General features: G+C 47.2%; 5 protein-coding genes across 5 annotated transcripts; 2 read left to right on the top strand and 3 right to left on the bottom strand.

Annotated features, from left to right (window-relative positions):
• Window positions 1–1,129: 1,129 nt before the first annotated feature.
• BKA55DRAFT_582313 (beta-1 and beta-2 tubulin) lies at window positions 1,130–2,500 on the bottom strand. Its single transcript, XM_046194112.1, has 6 exons — window positions 2,386–2,500; window positions 2,295–2,318; window positions 2,157–2,224; window positions 2,045–2,099; window positions 1,672–1,984; window positions 1,130–1,600 (listed from the first exon to the last, which is right to left on the bottom strand). Exons 1-6 carry the CDS (start codon window positions 2,395–2,397, stop codon window positions 1,263–1,265), a joined length of 810 nt encoding a protein of 269 aa, XP_046043449.1. The 5' UTR covers window positions 2,398–2,500; the 3' UTR covers window positions 1,130–1,262.
• A 1,064-nt stretch (window positions 2,501–3,564) lies between these two features.
• Window positions 3,565–5,467, top strand: BKA55DRAFT_545056 (Sodium/calcium exchanger protein-domain-containing protein; the record flags this gene model as incomplete). Its single annotated transcript, XM_046190779.1, has 7 exons — window positions 3,565–3,579; window positions 3,773–4,025; window positions 4,077–4,522; window positions 4,603–5,013; window positions 5,080–5,191; window positions 5,249–5,334; window positions 5,390–5,467. 7 exons carry the CDS (start codon window positions 3,565–3,567, stop codon window positions 5,465–5,467), a joined length of 1,401 nt encoding a protein of 466 aa, XP_046043448.1.
• A 605-nt stretch (window positions 5,468–6,072) lies between these two features.
• BKA55DRAFT_582306 (uncharacterized protein) lies at window positions 6,073–7,471 on the bottom strand. The gene is given in 6 exon segments (XM_046194111.1): window positions 6,073–6,095; window positions 6,154–6,621; window positions 6,699–6,766; window positions 6,847–6,981; window positions 7,044–7,437; window positions 7,450–7,471. 4 exon segments carry the CDS (start codon window positions 7,392–7,394, stop codon window positions 6,333–6,335), a joined length of 843 nt encoding a protein of 280 aa, XP_046043447.1. The 5' UTR covers window positions 7,395–7,437; window positions 7,450–7,471; the 3' UTR covers window positions 6,073–6,095; window positions 6,154–6,332.
• A 4,120-nt stretch (window positions 7,472–11,591) lies between these two features.
• On the bottom strand, window positions 11,592–13,057 carry BKA55DRAFT_582285 (uncharacterized protein). Its single transcript, XM_046194110.1, has one exon. The coding sequence runs from the start codon at window positions 12,844–12,846 to the stop codon at window positions 11,851–11,853; it is 996 nt and encodes a 331-aa protein (XP_046043446.1). The 5' UTR covers window positions 12,847–13,057; the 3' UTR covers window positions 11,592–11,850.
• A 187-nt stretch (window positions 13,058–13,244) lies between these two features.
• On the top strand, window positions 13,245–14,012 carry BKA55DRAFT_525311 (RGS domain-containing protein; the record flags this gene model as incomplete). Its single annotated transcript, XM_046188753.1, has 1 exon — window positions 13,245–14,012. One exon carries the CDS (start codon window positions 13,245–13,247, stop codon window positions 14,010–14,012), a length of 768 nt encoding a protein of 255 aa, XP_046043445.1.
• Between the last annotated feature and the right edge of the window lie 5,836 nt (window positions 14,013–19,848).

The following is a 19,848-nucleotide window of genomic DNA, read 5'->3' as shown; positions in this document are numbered from 1 at the left end:
CACCAGGTCGCGACGATTCGGATGCAGGCGATACTCTGATGGTGTTGCGAGTTCGCATGGTGGAAGGTGGGGCTCGTCGTGACGTCATCTTGAGTTGAAGTTAAAGTTCGGTTCTTTGATTCAGAAGAGAAACCCGGTGTTTGCTAACCCGGGCTCATAACCTGTTGTTTATATTGCGCAGTAGTGCTGGGTGAAAAAATATATATTTGTAAAACTTGATTGTTCATTACTGAGATGAGAGTTCTCGGGTTTATATCTCTAGATGGGTTCATCTAGGACTTTGAACTCTAAATCTAGGACTTTCAGACTAACAGTCTAAACCCTGAAGGGAAGGGGGATCCCCGGATTTTCCAACATCACCTGTGTATGGCTTTCCTGACCGTTAAGGATAATGAGTCTCTTATCTGACGTATTACAAGGCTCTGTTTAAGGTAGATAGACGTCTTTCAACCACTCGAGAGCTATGTGGGATCTTTAATACGTAATGGCGCGAACTAACTGGACTGCCTAGCAACCACCAAGCCCTATTGGGAATACAATGATTGTCCTTCAGTAGTCGCTGCTTCTCCAGGGCGCCATGACCTTATGTGAGCCCACTATGACAAGCCATGTGCTGTCCGACCACAAGCTTGCGATGGACTAAGCGTCGAGCTTGGCGGGGACTTCCTCCTCGTCATACTCTTCCACGCTATAGACGTCGTCGATGACGGCGTCCTGATACTGCTGGTACTCTGATACCAGGTCATTCATATTCGACTCAGCCTCCGTAAACTCCATCTCGTCCATGCCTTCTCCAGTATACCAATGCAAGAAGGCCTTGCGGCGAAACATAGCGGTGAACTGCTCGCCAACGCGCTTAAAGATCTCTTGGATGGCAGTCGAGTTACCGACAAAAGTTGACGACATCTTCAACCCCTGCGGGGGGACAGAGCATAGACTCGTCTGCACGTTATTAGGAATCCATTCAACAAAGTAAGCCGAGTTTTTCTGCTGAATCTTGTGCATCTGGTCCTCCACCTCCTTCGCAGACACCCTCCCGCGAAAGATGGCAGAGCAAGTAAGGTAACGGCCGTTTCGAAAATCAGAGCCCGTCATCATGTTCCTTGGGTCAAACAGCTGCTGGATAAGCTCGGGGATAGAGACAGCACTGAACGAGTGCGAGCCACGGCTGGTGAGGGGCGCAAAGCCAACCATGAAGAAATGTAGGCGGGGGAAGGGAACCTAGACGAGGAGGAGGAATGCTTAGCCACAACATTCTTCGATTACAGCGATATGTGCCTTGATAAAACGGATATTCCTACCAGATTAACGGCCATCTTGCGAAGGTCAGAGTTTAGCTGTCCGGGAAAGCGCAGTGAAGTTGACACCCCAGACATGACGGTTGATACAAGGTGATTAAGGTCGCCATAGGAAGGATTCGACAGCTTCAGGGTACCCTTGCAGATATCATACAGAGCCTCATTATCGATACAGAAAGTCGCATCTGAATTTTCAACCAGCTGATGGACCGAAAGCGTGGCATTATACGGCTCCACGACGGTATCAGACACCTTGGGAGACGGTACTACACTGAAGGTAGCCATCATACGATCCGGGAACTCTTAATAGGCGGTTAGAACTGTGAGAGAAAGTGCTTCGAAATGTGCGTCACATCAGTGGTATCAATCTCACCTTCACGAATCTTGGAAATCAGCAGCGTGCCCATGCCGGAGCCCGTACCGCCACCGAGCGAGTGGGTGATTTGGAAGCCTTGGAGGGAGTCGCAGCCTTCGGCCTCACGACGGACCACGTCCAGTACCTGATCAATCAACTCAGCGCCCTCGGTGTAGTGACCCTTAGCCCAGTTATTTCCGGCGCTCGAGTGTCCAAAGACAAAGTTGTCGGGACGAAAGAGCTGGCTAAGCGGGCCGGAGCGCACCGCATCCATTGTGCCAGGTTCTAGATCAACGAGCACGGCACGTGGCACATACTTGTTACTGGATGTCTATGCGAACTCGATCAGAGGCCGAGAATAATTTAGAATAGGTTACGCAATATCACGCACCTCATTAAAATAGACGTTTATGCGCGCAAGCTGTAGTTCGGAGGTCCCATTATACCTAGATTGATGCGTGAGAAGGATGAATATTAAGTGGCGTTTTGAATAGGTTGCCTACATGCCACTGCTATCCAAACCATGCTCGCCCGAAATGGTCTGCCAGAAGGCAGAGCCGATTTGGTTGCCCTATTAGGGTTAATATGCTGCATTAAGAAGAAATGAGAAAGAAATGTAACGAGAAGGGCGTGATACTCACACATTGGCCAGCTTGAAGATGCACCTATAGCGAAAAGGGAGTTCAAGGTTAGTTTGTGGAGCTTCCAAGGCATGATTAGAAGCAGACTCACAATCTCACGCATAGTGAGCTCAATTCAGCAGTGGTTGTTATTAAGCGCCGATGAGATAAGTCTGTTCAGCGTGTGAGAACAAAGGACAACGTTGAAATGTTGGGAAGGCGGGGTTGACAGTGAAAGGCGCGACGACTGGTACGTAACAAGTACGTCAATAGCCATGATATGACAGTATCCAATGAGATCATATACAGCCTTACGGGCTAACCCGTAGGCAGAGGAGGAACACGCCCCGCTGTCGGATTGTGATGCTCAAAAATCCTCCATAAGCATATCTTGTTTATGAGCATACTGCCTTGAAATGCTGACGGCAAATCAATTAAGTGAGTGTTCCAAAAGTGTTGAGGAGGCGCAACCTCGTACCTCGAGTCCCGGCTTTAGATTATCACTACTTGATGTTTTTCTCGTACTCAGTCAGTACCCATTCATACTTCTGGATCAGTCTTTCATTAAGTAAATCGTTTTTCGCTACAGAATAAATTAAACTGCCGTTAGCGAGCATTCTTATAACAAATAGTGCTATACGTCTATTCTTCCCTATCTACGTCCAGGAGCTAGGCTACGTCACGAGATCTGTGCCAACAGCAGTGTTACTTGCAGTAATCAGTGAACAGTCCTGATGAGTCGATATCGGAGCGGGTGTTGGACGTCGATGGTCAGGGCTCAGTAACTAGTGGCCACCTTTCTGTTGCGAAATTTATTTAATTAAATCTAAAGGTTATCTTGCGGTGCTCGACGTCATTCCAGTACCTGCACCAGCGAGAGTTTTAATCGGCTGAATGGACCATCGTGCTGTGATACTCTCTAAATGGGATATTGATTCTTTTGAATAGCGCCTGTGACGAAAACAATGGGGGGGGGTTAATACTGTTTATTTGCAAAGAATCGAGACGTGGCATCGTTGGTGGAACTAGAATAACGGGTTTATATATTTATGTGCAACCTGTTTATACCATGGTAGAGCGCCCTATTCCGGCTTCGAGCTACAGAATAACTAGCCTTAGAGGGGCGCAGAGGTTGTCTGCCTTGTTCACTTGCCAATGATTGGGCCCAATTTTGCTCTATAGGTGACTCGAGTGGCGGACGTACGTATGCGAACTCGATGTTGCACTCCGTCTCCGATGGAGACTTGGTGGCGTTTCTGTCACCCGCGTTTTTGGCGCTTCGATATATAATATGGGCAAGACGCCAGTGAGCGCTTGATCCAACCCTGCCTTTCCATAATTCTTTTGGGTTTTAAAACTGTGACAGAACTATGATTGGTAAGCATTGAAGCCTCAGATCCCACTATGCTCCTATCATTTGAAACTCGCGCCCGAGCTGCACACGCCATCGTTACCTAATCTTTTCCGCGTAAGCAGCCTACCCAGCCTTTCGCAAGCAGGTCCGCCGCACTTGGTCAGGTAGAAACTCGGGCCGAAGGGTCAACCGCATCTCCAGCGACCATGAAGCCGCCAACCCTGGGCTCTACTACGAGGGATCCCCGCTGCTTCACGTACTACCCGTGGATGAGGAGCGCCATGGATTCATAAGGCGCTTATTTGATGGCGCAAGCACGCCTGGCAAAGACAGTCATAATCGTCTGATCAGATGGCCAGCAAATACTTTCCATATCACTAAAGTTACGCTAATGAGCAGTAAGCATGTCCCTGTTGGTTGATTGAACTACGACTGAACTGACGCGATAGACTACGTCAACGTCCTTCTCCCATTCGTGCCATTGGGTATCATTGCTGGCGTGCTTGGTTGGAGCCCTGCGGCTGTATTCTCGCTGAACTTCATTGCCATTATTCCCCTGGCAGGGGTGTTATCCTTTGCTACGGAAGAGATTTCTATCCCACTTGGCGAGACATTAGGAGGGCTGCTGAATTCCACTTTTGGCAACGCAGTTGAGCTTATCGTGAGTATTGTCGCCCTAAAGAAAAACCAAATCGAAGTCGTGCAGTCGTCAATGCTTGGTTCCATTCTATCCAATCTTCTTCTTGTCATGGGCAGTAGCTTTCTTCTCGGCGGCCTTGTCAACATGAAGGATGACTCAGGCAACGGCACCGAGCAGACCTTCACCAGTGCGATGGCACAAACAACATGCTCCTTGTTAGCGCTATCAGCCGCCTCAATGATCATTCCCGCTACTGTGAGCAGCCTCCTAGAGCACAGTCCTCAAAGAACTGTGATACAATCAGCATCAGGAAGAACACTAATGTCGACATGTAGCTCTACAGCATCCTCGACAGCTCTGATCAGCATGGTAAAACCGAATCCATCCTTTGGCACTCACACGGGACGGCCATCATCCTTCTTATGCTGTACGCCCTGTATCTGTGCTTCCAGCTGCGGACGCACAAGAATCTATTCAGCGAGTGGAGCGGTGGAACTTCCTCCCTTGACGAGGAGGCGGACGAGCCTGAATCAGTAATGAGTCCTTGGTCTGCTACAGCGGTACTGGTTGCCGTGACCGTTGTTATCTCCTTCTGTGCAGATTACTTGGTTGGCAGTATCGACAGCATCGCCAAAGACGAGCATACTAGCAAGAGCTTTATTGGCTTGATCTTGATCCCCATTGTCGGCAACGCAGCCGAGCACGCCACGGCGTGTGTGATGGCTGTAAGGAATAAGATGGATTTGGTGAGTGGCAACCTGCTTCCTTACTTAGTTGTTTTATTGTGATCTGACTGGTTACGTGGAAACAAGGCCACGGGTGTTGCAATCGGATCCAGCATCCAGATTGCGCTGCTGGTTACGCCGTTGCTGGTTGTCTTGGGTTGGGCAATAAATGTGCCGATGGGTCTGAATTTCAATATTTGTGAGTTATCATGAGCACATAAGCAACTTTCAACACGCTTGCTGATGCTTGGGGCAGTTGAGACAGTTATCTTCGCTGTATCTGTTTTAGTCGTGACGGCCACGGTGCAGGATGGGAAATCTAACTATTTGGAGGGAGCCATGGTAAGTTTATGTTCCCCTGTGCTTCTATACCTAGAGCGTACTAAGCAGGCTGCAGCTTGTGGGACTCTATATTATCATCGCTTTGACATTCTGGGCTATCCCTACTGGAGTTTTGGGAAAAGTTACGGGCTGATTGCCAGGTTGCCATTATTATGCTCTGTGCAACTCTTTTTTGGCTATCTATACCTTGTTGGTCGATCGATTGGGGAGTGCGGGACACATCGATGGGCTTTGCGAGGACTCAATCGACGGCTAAGGCCAGGAGGATCTAGCCGACCACTTATAGGAAATTGAAGGTTCACCTCTATGCAAAGCGGGAGAACTTGCTCATCATATTCGATAACCTCATTTCAACCTACCACTGTAATGAGAACGAATTATGTCGGCTACTTTTTGCAAAACGTCCAAACAATCTCAACCAGACTGCTTCTTGTCCTCTTTTCATCAAAGACCTGGCCGTGGTCCAGATCTTGAAACCAGATCACGTCCAATCTATCACCTTTCTGCCCGAAATCCCTTAAGTCCGTAGTTTCTAAGGTCCAATTGTCTGAACCCAGCAAATATGCCCGAATTGCTTTCGTGTCGATCACACTGTCTCTGCCGGCCAAGACCACAGTCACGGGATGATCTCGGATGTCCTCCTTCCACAATAGGTTATCAGCCCAGAAGAAACGGCGGAATAGCGTATGAGCTATGCCTATATCCTTGGAACCAAAGTAGGAGAGTAGATACTCATTAGGTTGATTTGGCCGTCTACATATCTAAAGCATTAGAGTTTAGTCAGTGTCATCGGTCTATTTGGGGACAGAGCTGGCATACAAAATTATAGGCCACGTCAGGTAGATGAAGTAGAAAAGACACCGGGTCAATAAACAATGCGGGGCCAATATGCTGTGAGATCTCCGGCTACGAAGGAGTTGCGCGGCAACCACGCTTCCGTATCTTTCCACCGTCAATGTCAAACAGGTAAGGGAGTGGAGTCACTTCAGGAGTGGTACTTACGAATGTGATGCCAAGACACACTTTTCCCACCCATGTGCGGTCAATATGCGACGAACCTCATCGCACATTTCGTCTTTCAACATTGCCTCGTATGTTATCCTAGAGCTTACCGACATAATTTCTATAGCGATGATGCCAACCTGCCCATCTGAAGAATTCCCGGCAACATGGGCATTGATATCGGCTAAGAAGTTTATGTATGGGTAAAGCCCCACGCCGATGCCGTGAATGAATAGAATAGGCAGCCTTGTCTTGGACGTATGTGGACGGTGCCAGTAAGTAAGGCTGTTCGCATGGGAGGTGCAGGTCGCAAATAGAGCGAAAAGACGTAGGGGAAAGGTGGTAAAAACTGCGAAAACGACGTGCGATGAAAGTTGAACGAGTGGTATCGTAAAGAGATAGACGCTATGGTGTCGACAACAAACACGCACTAGAGGGTAGTACGAACAAAGTTAGCAACCTGGGGTACATGAACCAGTACTTGGGCGCATAGTCATGTGAGTAACTTACTAGATACCACGTTAAGCTCCGATGCAACATCTCTACCTTCTCGAGAGTCAACCGGAGGCATTTGGCGTTTCCGCGGCCAGGCTCTAGCTTCTTGCCCAGCAGCTTCTCTATCTCTTGGGTATACTCTTCTAATTCCTCGTCAAAGGTCGAGTCATGGTCTCCTGTGTTAAGAATGCCCACCGGAAGAAGTCCTTGACATTATCGCGCTTAATCTCGGAAACTGGCGCATTCCGGAACCATTTTCTTAGGTACTGAGCCGGGTCGGGAATATTATTGTGGCATTTTAGGAATAACTTCCGACGATCGGCGCGGCAGGGCGGGACGGGGTGTTTTGCGGCCCTCTGGTGGTATTTATTCAGCGGTAGGTAGATAGCCAAATAGAAAAGAGCCTCCAGAGAGAGCCAAGCCTGTAGTACTCGCGGGAACTGAAATGGAAGGCAGGCTAGTAGGCTGACTAATGAATAAGTAACGCTAAGTGGTGCGATAAGGTGTAAGAGAAATATGGATGCGCGAATGAAGATGTAGTCCCAGAGAGATGTTCCCGCCATGGTAGCGGAGATATATCGTTAGGCAGCGTCACCGGGAAAATGTATGTTTTAATGTTCTAGCTTAGGCGGTCACTGTTTCTATGGAGTGTAGAATTGTGATTCTTATGCTAAAAAAACATCCATATCTTAATAAGTTTTTAGCCTTATAATAGTATTATTTTTTGTTGAGTTTAGTTAAGTCGATTTGTTGGGACCTTGCACTTGACGTTACCCCACTTACAAATGCCTTGTTTAAGCACGTGCTAAACCTAGCATGTGAAAGAGATGATGAGTTTGCCGAGGACGCAGTAGCATTATCTAACTATTCTGGCTTGATCCTGACCACGGCGTGCCATCACGATAAAGGATTATCTGAGGCTGCGATGCAAGTAGATCCGTATTGCGTACGTAAGTTACGAAAAGCAATCTGGGGGTTTAAGCTGAGCCATCTCTCGGGGTATACTTGGAAGCGGGTAGAAGCTTGATCATTTATTTGCCACTGTTCATATCTCAACCCCAAGTAAGATCTGACGTGTGTTAGACTAGGTGTCTAAGAAGCAGTGTAAGTTTTATTTCAACTTTAAGCATTTCTTAAATTTCTAACCCAGGTTCCTGGCATTATTGGCAAGATGTCTCTGCTATGCATTCGAGCAGTTGGGCGGCAGGGCGTGGAGAACTACTTGGATTTTCGACACATCATTTTGAAACAGAGGGCATCAGGTGATAAAACATAAAGGAACTTGAATCTAGGATTGATTCTACGCCGGTTATGAGATCATTTACTATACGAGTGATAGTACAGCTCCCTCCATCTTGTCTCGGTGAATATATTTGAGTGCCTTGTTGATGGCCCTCCATCGGTAATGACTGTCATCATCTCTCGGAAGAACGAGACACTGAGTTGGAGCTTGGAAACATAGCCAAAGCCAGTATATTTGTAACATATAGTAGCTATGTCGTTTGTAAACATTATGACTTTGTGTAAGTTGTAGATTTTCTATTGCGATGAAAGTGCGCTAGGGTTCTCGGCATATTGAACCCTCTCATGTAACAGATGGGTATCCTCTGATGCTATTAAGTTTCTGTTTCCGATCCAGGCGGGTCGGCTACCTAAGCCATGGCGGCCCACATCTAGAAGTTATGTTCCTGCTTTGTTTCACGACGCTCGTTCTCTCGCTGGGCTTCCGTCTCTTGTTGAAGGTGACTTTGGGCAGTAAGCTTCAGCTCGCCAGTCTTCTCCTCAGCTAATAAATACTGATCGGTACTTTCATCGAGATTGCTAGAGCCTGATACTGAACATGTAGGGATCGATATATCCCGTCGAATGGGGTGTTCGCTACCAGTTGCGACAGTCCCGATATCAGAAGACCTCTGAGCTTGCATGAGGGGAAAAATCACCCGAATCGAAATACTTCATCCTCTTCCATTGAACATTGAGTCAGGTTGATTCTTACTGGTTATAGACAGAATATATCTACTAACTTCTAACTGGTGATGAAGAAGCTTCCCTCTGCTAGGAACTATTCCATATCGATTTAAGAGACGGTTGTTGTTCTCTGTATTGAGCTCGGAGGTTTCTTGCTGGTCCATGATAATAATTTGGGACTATGGATAAGTGACTGATTGAAAAAGGGAACAGGTTGAGGTGTATTTAATTGTCGGTTCCTATTGGCATAGTAATCCTCAAAAACATTTCGTTGAAAATAGAGGGGTCGGTGTTAGACCCAGTATTTGAGAGCAGGTGACGTAGTACGGGCATCAAGGCATGTGTCAACTACGTACGTACGTACCATGTGTCCTATTGTGGGGTGCTAGCTCCTTTCGCACCGTTATCACCATCATCCTGATGTCAACCTACTTTATCGTCTCTTTATACTATCTCTTTGAGCGGCACAAGGCATCAGTGAGGTCACGACCGGGGTCGGGGGCCAATCAAAATGATCGCGACGATCGGTACATTCACCCACACCTAAATTGGCGTGTGATAGAGGTACCAACAGTCAGCATTGTTACAAATCGCTACATCACATACTTTGCAACCGTACCTAGTCTTCCGGCACCCTTGATTTCCTGATATCGGCTCGAGATAGCCTCCTTTTTCCTTCCTTTTTTTAAAGGGTCGAGGCTGCCCTTGCCGGTAGCCTTTGCAAGCTAAGCAGGGCGAATAGCTGCCTCGGCGGACATGATTGATATCTCTTTGTAGGTGATTTTGCCGTGCTTCTATATCCTCGATGTCTTCTTCCTTCCCTGACCGACTTCTCTTCCTTGTGCCGCCTTCAGCAGCATATGTGTTGAAAATCGCGTTGCAGATGCATTCCTTCCAAGCTCGTAGCGTGCTATAAGGCTTCCAACGAGGGTGCCGGGTCTTCTTTTGCAAAATGAAGCTATTCGCAAGTGCGACTTTGAGGAGGAAGCTCCAAAGCAACGCCTGCCACGGACCGCGGCGGAATCGATGCTCATACGTCGTATAGGACCTTATCTGATCACCGCGGTCCACGTGATTCATTTCATCGTTATACTGAGCGGCAACAGTAGGTATAGGGATCATTTTGAAGCTATTCCCGTTAAAAAGGCGCTGTAGCTGTTGTGCCTCTGCCTTCGTGCCTCTCTTAGCCGGCAGCTTCCTCTTTTTTAGTGTGCGCTTGTGAGGGGCGCCGCTGTGCACAGTTGAAATAAAGAGCACTACGCTGCTATCCTTCTAAGCGATTTGGATAACCTAGGGGGAATAAAAAGGGACAAATTAGTAAGGGAAACACAGCTAAAAGTCGTCTATACCTGTTTATCCGGCATCGGGATCAATATGACCTCGTTATATCTCAAAGGCGTGCCGTCAGGAGCTTTGCCGGTCTCTTTTATCCGCTTTATCTCGGTGCTAATGCCGCAGTTAGGGCGTGCCGTGCCTGTGGCACCAAAGCCAAGCTGCCGAAGGAGGCGGAAGAGCTGCGGTGACAAGAAGAGGTTATCTGTGAAGACATGATATATCTAAGGAAGCAGCCTTTTTACTAGGTGAACCACGATGCTCTGTGTATTACTGAGAGGGATCTCGGTCCGTAGCTTTCCCTTCTTGCCTTGCGGCTTCGCTATAGGTAGGTTAACGATAACAGCGGTATATGGTGATGACTTTACATGCCAAAGCCACCGAAGAAAGAAGCCCTGTTAGGCGATAACCCAGACTTTGAAGCCTACCGGTATAGGCTTTCCCTTAATAAGCGTTATCTCTTTCGATCTGCCTGTAAACGGCACCATACACTCATCTACAGTCAGATTAGTCCCTGGAAGATAGAGCTTGTTTAATACCTTCTATATAAGGTCAGACCACTCTTCAGCCGCTTGGAAGGTCTTTGGAAGATCCCCCTTATTCCTTACATCGACTTTGGTGTAGTCAAAAGTATGGAAATACCTGTTGATTAGCTCGAACTTCCGTAGCGGCATGAACTTAATAATTGAGTGAAGAGGGCGCTAATCTCCTAGGCTAGGTGCCCTCTAATGGTCTTTTATTGATATTTCCCTATGAATCCCTAGGTAAATAATGACTCTAAGCCATATATAAGCCGTTAAAGTAGAGATGCCTTCCTATTTAAGGATGCGTGAGTGTTTAGAAAGGGGGGTATTCTAGTTATTAATAATGGCATTTTTAAGTAAGTAAGTGACCTAGCTGTTGGTGTAGTCGACCCATGACTGTATAAGGGAAATAGGTATAAAAAGCTGGAATAATTCAAGTGGTTCCTTGGGCAGAGGGTTGATCTTGAAATCATGATATTCTAACTTGAAAGGTTGAAAATCATCACCGCGGCCCTCTTCGGGCGGAAAATTAGGCACGCCGGTGGGGTCATTAGCTGCTCTTAAAGGCAGGGTATTAAAGCTGTGATTATCTAAGCTATCTCGTATCTTTGAAGAGCTTATCGTTTTAATTACGACAGGCTAGGGGCTATTTGTGTGAGGTTTTTGATGAATTTGGTGGTGAAAAATTAAGCAGCTATCTGACGAGAACTTTATATACCCCGCAGGTACTAGTGTGGTTAGTAAGTGAAGTGGGGCGAGTGACCTTTTGATGCCTTGTGCCGCTCAAAGAGATAAGCCACATGCTAGTACGGTTCTCCGGGGGTACAGTGCTCGGGATTCAAAGATCTTCGGGTTTGCCGAAGCTTATGCTCGATTAAAGAGTTGATCTGGCTCTAATTAATAATGCGTTAATTGTTGTTCACATTGCGCATCAATGGTAAATGGAACATTTATATTTATTCAACTTTTATTAAATCCTGAGATGACTGTTCTTCTTGAGTTTATATCTCTAAATGATTTCATCCTGGACTCTAAACTCTTGAATTTAGGATTTTCAGACAGATAGTCTGGATCCTAAGGAAAGAGGGAGTCTTGGATCTCCCAATACTAATTTCATTTAACGAGATTATGTGATTTTTTAAGGTATAATATGAATATGTAAAGACGAAAAAGCTTCCTTAAGAGTTTTTGTCGCTTAACGTTTGCGCTTCAATCCCACGGTAACGCCAGCAGAAACTTGAATAATGCCATCTGATGCGACCGGAATCTGTAAAGACACTGGAAGTGATAAATCTGGGGGTGAAGATATCAATGTCTCAGGGAATGCGCTCACTTGTGAATCAACACAACGCACTCTCTGACCTCCCGAGTGCTTTCTTGCAAGGCCAACCTGCTTGAGAGATATTTTAGTAGATAATCTCTTGTCAAGTCGTACTGTCTCGTTGACTGTATTTTTAATCCTGTACTGAGCTCTTGTAAATGTATCGAAATCTGACATGGTCGACATGCCATCACCAGAAGTCAACACGGCTACCCTATGGTTGATGTAGGAGCTGTGTTCATGGGGTCGAGTATGCTTAATGGCCCTTTCTGAGAATGAGGAAAATGCAGCAGGGCAAGTAGATTCCAAGGCTTTGTCGGACGCCAGAAGTTGGTCTTTCGCTGGAAGGCGGCCAAGCTCCATCGACGACGATACCAAGGTCTGTCTCCCGGAGCCGACCGCCTCATTCGTTTTGTGGCGCTTGCACCGTCTTTTCGGTAAAGAAGTGGAAAAAGCGTGAGTGGCGGCAAGGGCTGAATCTTGGCATGGCGGGTGCCAAATGTGGTCGGTGGGGAGGTAAGAAGCGAAGTATCGGACGAGGGAGTCCAAAGAGTTTGTTTGGAAGAGCCGGACTGCATGTTCCCACTGAGGCATCTTGATGAGCTTTGGGTTTCCAATGATTTCAAGACTTGCGGATTCAAGAGATTTATTTAATTCGGAGAGACGTTGTTGTCTGCGATGGCTGGCTAAATGGTGAAATTCGGCTGTCGACTGCGCTTCGTAGGATATTTCGGCTATGTCACAATAAAAAGCTTCAGCATCTTGGATGGGGATCGTGTAGGTATTGTACTGGTCGTGGAGCTTGGTGAACAAATCCTCTTGTTTCATGCCGAATTTCCAGGCTGGCCATGTCCATAACGGGTCGTCCATTTTATCGATATAATTCCCTTTAGACTGATTATAACTGCGGTAGATCGAAGTTGGTGATAATTAGAAATTAGAAGTGGAATAGTAGAGGAGATGCACGCTTGGCTTTAGAAGCAGATATCTCGAGGACCCTGTATTTTGTGGCAGGTCAGCAGCACTAACGCTAGCGGTAAAAAAAACTTTGTCGCCTGACATCTCAAATGAAGACGGGGTGGAAACCACCCATGTGCGCCAGGTTAAATCAGGGTTTTCACCACACACTTCTGCCTGGCCGCAAGATGGTGGTGGATAACAGGGTGCGGAGCGTTGCCCTTGGTCCCGATGCGAGATATTGTAAGCTAACTATCTCTTCGGCTGCTAGAAACCTCCACTGTTCTCTCATCCCGAAGAGACATTTTATAATGTCATTATTACCTGAAGTTATCTCTAATTTAGCTTCTGACGCTTCGAGACTAAATGATTTCACAGCCTATCTTTCAAAAAACCATTGCCTAGAAACCTTTCAATTCATCCAAGATGCCTCGAAATACCGAGCTCACTACGCAGAGATAGTCGAGGAAAAAGAAATCCCTTGGGAATATCTAAGACGCCATTACGATTACCTGCAGGAACTATGGGAAGATCTTCTGGGTACCTATATCCTTCCTAACGGACATCGCGAGGTCAACCTTCCCTCTGAAATTAGGACTCGACTTCTCGGATTACGTTCTTCTGCACTTCCCCCATATCCATCGACATTGGATGATGCCGTCAAGACCGTCCTTGAGCTCATGGAGGACTCAATCCTACCCAAGTTCATGAAGTCTTATGAGTCGCTGGATCAACCTAGAGGTAGAGGGGTTGGTAGCTGGAGGGGAGTTCTCTGCAGACTTCAGCGGAAAATCTCAACGCCCACATCAGAACGGAATTACAAAGACTCTGTGCCGCGGGCTTCCGATTCGAGAGAGGATAGTGAGGCCACTCATTGTACGCGCCGCCGCTTCCTAGCAGTCGCCGCCGCATCACCTTACAACCATCTACGGCGGCCCCTAGGAGGGTTGTTCGATCATACTGTCTGCGATATCAGGGGTATAAGATGGTTAAAGTTGCCGCTAGAGAAGGATGGAGCAGCAGCAGGCACTGAGATCGATGCTAGGGATGAGTGGGTCAGCGCACAGCTTCTCGAGTAAGCTTGTTGGCGATGGCCATAGCGGTATTCGGATGGCCGCAAATCAGTGCCTGGGAGAAATTCGCCAGTAAATAGCGAAACTGAACGGTCATAAGGATTTAGTCGGAACTCATTGAATTGAAGCTTCTTTACACGGAAGCATTTAAGCCAAAACTCTCAGGGATCAGAGCCTGATGCATAACAGTTTGGTGGAGCGACGAATGAAAAGATCAAGGGTTTCTGCGCGTTAATGAGTACACTGGAATTATTACTGTCAAGGTGTCATGTCTGAGAAGCGTCACAGCCTAGACGAGCTGACTATGCCGTGCTAAAAAGCATAGTAGATACTAAGCGATGAAATAGGAAACTCGGTTGCAACCAACACTCGTAGTACAGCAGCAAGCTTTTTCCTCTCATGGCGAAGGGATAACGCAGATCATCTCATCGGCACTAAGCGATCTGCACCGGTCTGCGCGACTATGATTGATATCGACAGGGTATGTAGGGCAAGCGGCACACTTTCGGGTTATCCACTGCTGCAACCTTCCGTGTCACCTCAAACTAAAGCAAGATACCATAGCCAATGAGTCCCAACCCAGCGCACTTGCTACTAGGTCGACAGTTTCTTCCCTCACTATCCCACCACGAAATCTTGTGCATCTTCCTCTGAGGCAACTTGATCTTGCCCGCCTCGCACCATTAAGTGATCGGCCGAGCTGAATAATCGCCGGCTTGGCTGTAGGGTTGCTCACCTCTACCTTTATCTGTTGATCCAGCGCCATCGAAGGCCTGACACCGACGTGTCCTCGCTGCGACATCGACCTCATCCTGACCCTGCAAATCCTGACCCTGACCTACTGTTAGACTTCCTCCTTGTCTCAAGCGCTTCGTTTGGACACGTTGACGTCGAGAGTGTTTCATTCTCCTCTCGAAGGATCTGCACCTTCTGACTTCAATAAGGTGATCTGATGCACCATTCCCCTTGTTCCTTTAGCAAATTCAGGGCTGCCGTCAGATCAATCAAATCAGATGGGGACGTAAATCTGAACTGAACTAATACTTTACCCTCTGCATCTAATCTGATTGATTAATTAATAGATATCTGATAAATAATAGGTCACGTGGAGCTATTCCCAACCTCACGATTCTGCCCGTGGGATCTGACTGCCTTGTTGCTTAAGCATAGGCCCCCCAGAGTAACACACCCTCCCCTAATCCAGTTCTTCAGTAGTTGGATCGACTCAATGCTCGATCCAAGTAGAGAGTGTCGCTGTGAGCTGACTGTAAGCTTCGCAAGACTGAATGCTCTCTCACAATCGGTTGACATGGCCGGGATTGCAAGGACATCCAATGCAAATCTACTTAAACGCGGAAAGGCATTGCTATGATCAATCCACCAAAGAACAGGGTCATCTACCTGTTCCGGCTCGAGCCTATAGTATCGTTCAAGCTCACTGCCTGTTGCCGAGAGCTTAGGCTGTCGACTTTTCACCCACTGCTCAAACCTACTTTGCTCAGGTCGGGGCGTCAACGAGGAGGTGGCCGAAATACTCTCAGAAGCATCATCGTCGTTTTTCGAGTACCAACGCTCAAAGTAGGCTTTGATGCCATCCTTTGCATCCCGAAGCCATTGCAGCTGCTCTGGGGAAGTCCAATTAGTCTCCAGCCACCGGAGGCCAAGGTCCGGATTCAGAACAACAGAGGCCGCAAACAGAGGCGACCGCCCCAGAAGAGTATAATATTCGTTCAGCTTAATCCAAGCAGCGTTTATGCTTGCCCTGATACTAGCACGCTCTTGACCCTCCATACTGGCAATGTTACTTACGGAGCGAGCATCGTCCTGCAGGTAGTCTCCTCGAGAATGTACAGGAAGAGCACCTTCGTTAAACAATGGGCTGGTGGATGGACAAGCCGAAAGAACCGTTTCGCGACGGCGGTGTAACGGCGTGATCTCAAACCCTTGGAGTCGCGATGGTAGTCGTGATTGGCGCAAGGGTCGCCCTCGAGTTTGCCCGACTACAGATGGCCGCGCAGACATTGACTTCGTATCCGCAACCGATTCAAGCTCCTCCCCCTGAGCTCTACGTCTTTCCTCCGTAGCATGATTCGCAGTTTCATCGTCGTAGAGAAGCCTCCAATCTTTTAGATGTTCCAGAATATACTCCATCCCTGTCATGACCTCCCAGAGCCGGCCGTGGCCTCCACTTGTACCCCATCCTTGTGTTCTCATTGTCATATTGTAGATCGGCTCCAAAATATGGCTAACTTCCCTGAGGACCTTCCAGTCATCGGAGGTCAGAATGTCGGCCATGGGAACCCTTTTTGAGGCGTCTGCTTCTAGCCCTAAATCTTGGATGAAGCTATTGAGCTCAGACTGCTTGATCAAGGCGCGCTCGATCATCATGTAGGTCGAGTTCCATCTCGTAGGGCTGTTTTGTATCACTTCCAGCTCAGCTGTTGACTCTTCCGCAAGCTTATAAATGTCTGCTTCTTCCTGCTCCCTAGCTTGTGATTTGAATGCTTCAGTGCGCTGCGGAGAGGCCCGGATGAACTTGACGATATTATGAAGCTTCCCAACTGGGCCCTTAGCTCGCCATTGTTCGAGGTCTTCTTCGACCCGCTCTAGCATGCCATAAGCCTCAGATTGAAGTTCAAAAGAAGCTGCATCGTCGCCATAGAGGAAAGCTTGGGCAACAAGGTTTAAGATATGCCCGAAACATCGCATCCTTCGTGCCTCCGCATCCGCTCGAGTTATCGAGGTATCGAGGTTCGTGTAGAAGTTTCGCAAGCAAACGTCATTGCTAGCTGCATTGTCACAGATCGAGACCCCAATCTTGCGATCAATCCCCCAATCAGGGACAACATTTTTTACAGTGTAGGCGATATTCTCGCCAGCGTGAGATCCAATCTACCTCCTGAAAGCAAGTAGCCGGCGTTGGTGTGAGTTACTCCGATCAATGAAGTGGCCAAATATCGAAATGAAAGCTAGTCTATTTGGAGACGTCCACAGATCGAAGCTGATGTGTATCTGTGTGACGGCTTCGTCAAGCTCCTCCCTGACGGCAGCTTTCTTCAAAGAGAGTATGTCCTCCAATTCTTTCTTGGCTGAAGGTCGACCCCAGGATATCTGAGCATAAAGATCAGAGTCTAACTGACGAATCAGCTGTTGTAGGTAGGTACTCTCGAAGGTAGAGAAGGGAAGATTGGAATCAATAATATAGCCAACTGAGAGTTCTCTGATCCGTGCCATCTTCGCTCGGGGATGAACCAGGGAAGAAGAGGCTGGCCGTTTCTTGGATGCGCTTCTTTGAAGATCCAGAACTGACGAATCGTCGAATGAACCCGGTTCGAATGTCTCGGTGATCCTATGAACTCTGAAACCGTCAGTGATAGCCTGGAGATGGGAAAGTCCGACAACTTGTAAAGATGAGCTTGTGCCGAGGATGTCGACTGAGCATTAAAGAATCGTGGCGCCCCGGGATCTGACCTACAGTGCCTTAGGCCGAGCCGATCCGCCGCGGATAGTAAGCACTAAAGAGTCGCCTCCTGAAATTTCGAGTTTTCTGCATCCGGAAACCGCGACGACGAGACTATCATCGACATAACAATCCAATTGCTTAAAAGGTCTTCCTACTGAACCTTTTCAATTCTCTCATCCCATCTATAATTATGGCCCCATAGGCAAACCAGAGCTGTCAAGAGCGTTTTTAGAGAACCCCGGATTTACACACACAGAGACGGTGATTGGTGGGAGGGCACACACCGCCCAATACGCAAAAACACAACCAAAAGCACATCCCCAATATGACGTAGGGATATCGTACTGTTCAAGAACCTTGTGGCTGAGTGAGACAGGCTATCTCTTTGAGCGGCATAAGGCTCCGGCAGGTCACTCGCCCCACATTGCTTACTAACAACACTAGTACCTGCGGGGTACGTGAAGTTCTCGTCAGACAGCTTCTTCATTCAACACAGCCAAAATCATCAAAATCCTCATACAAATTGACCCTAACGCGTCTTAATTAAAACGATGAGCTCCCAAGAGATACCTGATTATATAGATGATCACAGCTTTGATACCCCGCCTTTGAGGGCGGCTGATGACCCCACCGGCGTGCCTAATTTTCCGCCCGAAGAGGGCTGCGGTGATGATTTTCAACCTTTTAACCTAGAATATCGTGATTTCAAGATCAACCCTCTACCCAAGGAACCACTTGAATTATTCCAGCTTTTCGTACCTATTTCCCTTGTACAGTCATGGATTAAATACACCAACAGCTGGGTCACTCACTTACTTGAAAATGGCATTATTGACAACTGGAATACCCCCTTTCCAAACAGTCCGCATTCTCAAGTGGGAAGGCATCTCTACTGCAACAGCTTATGTATGGCTTGGGTCCTTATTTACCTAGGAATTCATAGGGAAATATCGATCAAAGACCATTGGAAGACCCTAGCCTAGGAGATCAGCGCCCTCTTCACTCAATCATCAAGTTCATGCCGTTACGGAAGTTCGAGCTGATCACGAGGTATTTCCGCACTTTTGACTACACCAAGCTCGATGTGAGGGATGAGAGCGACCTTCCAAAGACCTTCCAAGCGGCTGAAGAGTGGTCTAATCACATACAAAGCGTGTCTATCGAGCTCTATTCTCCAGGGACTAATCTAACTGTAGATAAGTATATGATCCCTTTTACAGGCAGATTAAAAGAGATAACTGTTATTAAGAATAAACCTACGCCCGTGGGGTTCAAAGTCTGGGTTATTGCCTAATAGGGCTTCTTTCTGCAGTGGCTTTTAGCACGTGAAGGCATCACCATATAAGGCTGTTATAGTTAAGCTACCTATACTAACGCCGTATAGCAAGAAGGGAAAAGCTACAGACCGAGATTCCTCCTAATAATACGCAAAGCATCGTGGTTTACCTACTAAAAAGGCTGTTAACGCAGATATGTCACGTCTTTATGGATAACCTCTTCTCATTGCCGCAGCTCTTTCGCCTTCTTCGGTAGCTTGGCCACGGTGCCATAGGCATGGCATGCCCTAACTGCGGCATTACCACCGAGATAAAGCATATAAAAGAGACCGGAAAAGCTCCTGATGACATAGCTTTGCAGTATAACGAGGTATATTTGATCCTGATATAAGATAAATAGGTATGAATAGCTTTACCTGTATTTCCCTTACTAATTTGTCCTTTTCCTTTCTCCCTAGGTTATTTAAATCGCTTAGAAAGATAGCAGCATCATGCTCTTCCTTTTAACTGTGCTTAGCAGAGCCCCTTACGAGCGCATACTAAAAAAGAGGAAAAAGCCTGCTAAAAGAGGCATAAAGGCAGAGTCATAATGCCTATAGCAGGTCTTTAATAGTAATAGCTTCAAGATAATCCCTATTCCTACTATTACCGCTTAGTATAATAATAAAATAAACCACGTTAACCGCGGCGATTAGATACGGTCTTATATAACATATTAGCACCGATTCCGGCGCGGTCCTTGGCAGGCGTTACTTTGGTCTTTCCTCCTTGAAGTTGCACTTGCGAATAGCTTCATTTTACAGAAGAAAACACGGCAGCCTCCTTAGAAGCCCTATACCACGCTTCAAGCTTAGAAGGAATGCATTTATAATGCTATTTTTAATAGATACGCTGCTAAAGGTCACACTAGGAAGAGAGACTGCACAGGGAAAGAGGAAGATATCGACGATTAAGAAGCCCGGCAAAATCACCTACAAAGAGATATCAATTATGTCTATCGAGGAAGAGATAGGTCTTCCTCGTGCCTAGCTTGTAAGGGCTTTCGGCAAGGGCAGACCCGACCCTCGAAAAAAAGGAAGGAAAAAGGAGGCTATCTACAGCC

Source organism: Fusarium redolens, assembly GCF_020744475.1.
Source record: "Fusarium redolens strain MPI-CAGE-AT-0023 chromosome Unknown BKA55scaffold_21, whole genome shotgun sequence".
NCBI lineage: Eukaryota > Fungi > Ascomycota > Sordariomycetes > Hypocreales > Nectriaceae > Fusarium > Fusarium redolens.
This window is presented reverse-complemented; position numbering and strand designations above follow the sequence as displayed.

What these genes read in the sequence shown, in the direction of transcription:
- BKA55DRAFT_582285 (XM_046194110.1), bottom strand. Translation starts at nt 12,846, where the DNA reads ATGGACGACCCGTTATGGACATGGCCAGCCTGGAAATTCGGCATGAAA.
- BKA55DRAFT_582306 (XM_046194111.1), bottom strand. Translation starts at nt 7,394, where the DNA reads ATGGCGGGAACATCTCTCTGGGACTACATCTTCATTCGCGCATCCATA. An exon ending in GGAGCTTAACGTGGTATCTA is followed by an intron (nt 6,767 to 6,846) that starts GTAAGTTACTCA and finishes ACTACCCTCTAG; the next exon opens with TGCGTGTTTGTTGTCGACAC. An exon ending in TCGTTCAACTTTCATCGCAC is followed by an intron (nt 6,622 to 6,698) that starts GTCGTTTTCGCA and finishes CCATGCGAACAG; the next exon opens with CCTTACTTACTGGCACCGTC.
- BKA55DRAFT_582313 (XM_046194112.1), bottom strand. An exon ending in TAAACGTCTATTTTAATGAG is followed by an intron (nt 1,985 to 2,044) that starts GTGCGTGATATT and finishes GAGTTCGCATAG; the next exon opens with ACATCCAGTAACAAGTATGT. An exon ending in GATTTCCAAGATTCGTGAAG is followed by an intron (nt 1,601 to 1,671) that starts GTGAGATTGATA and finishes CCGCCTATTAAG; the next exon opens with AGTTCCCGGATCGTATGATG.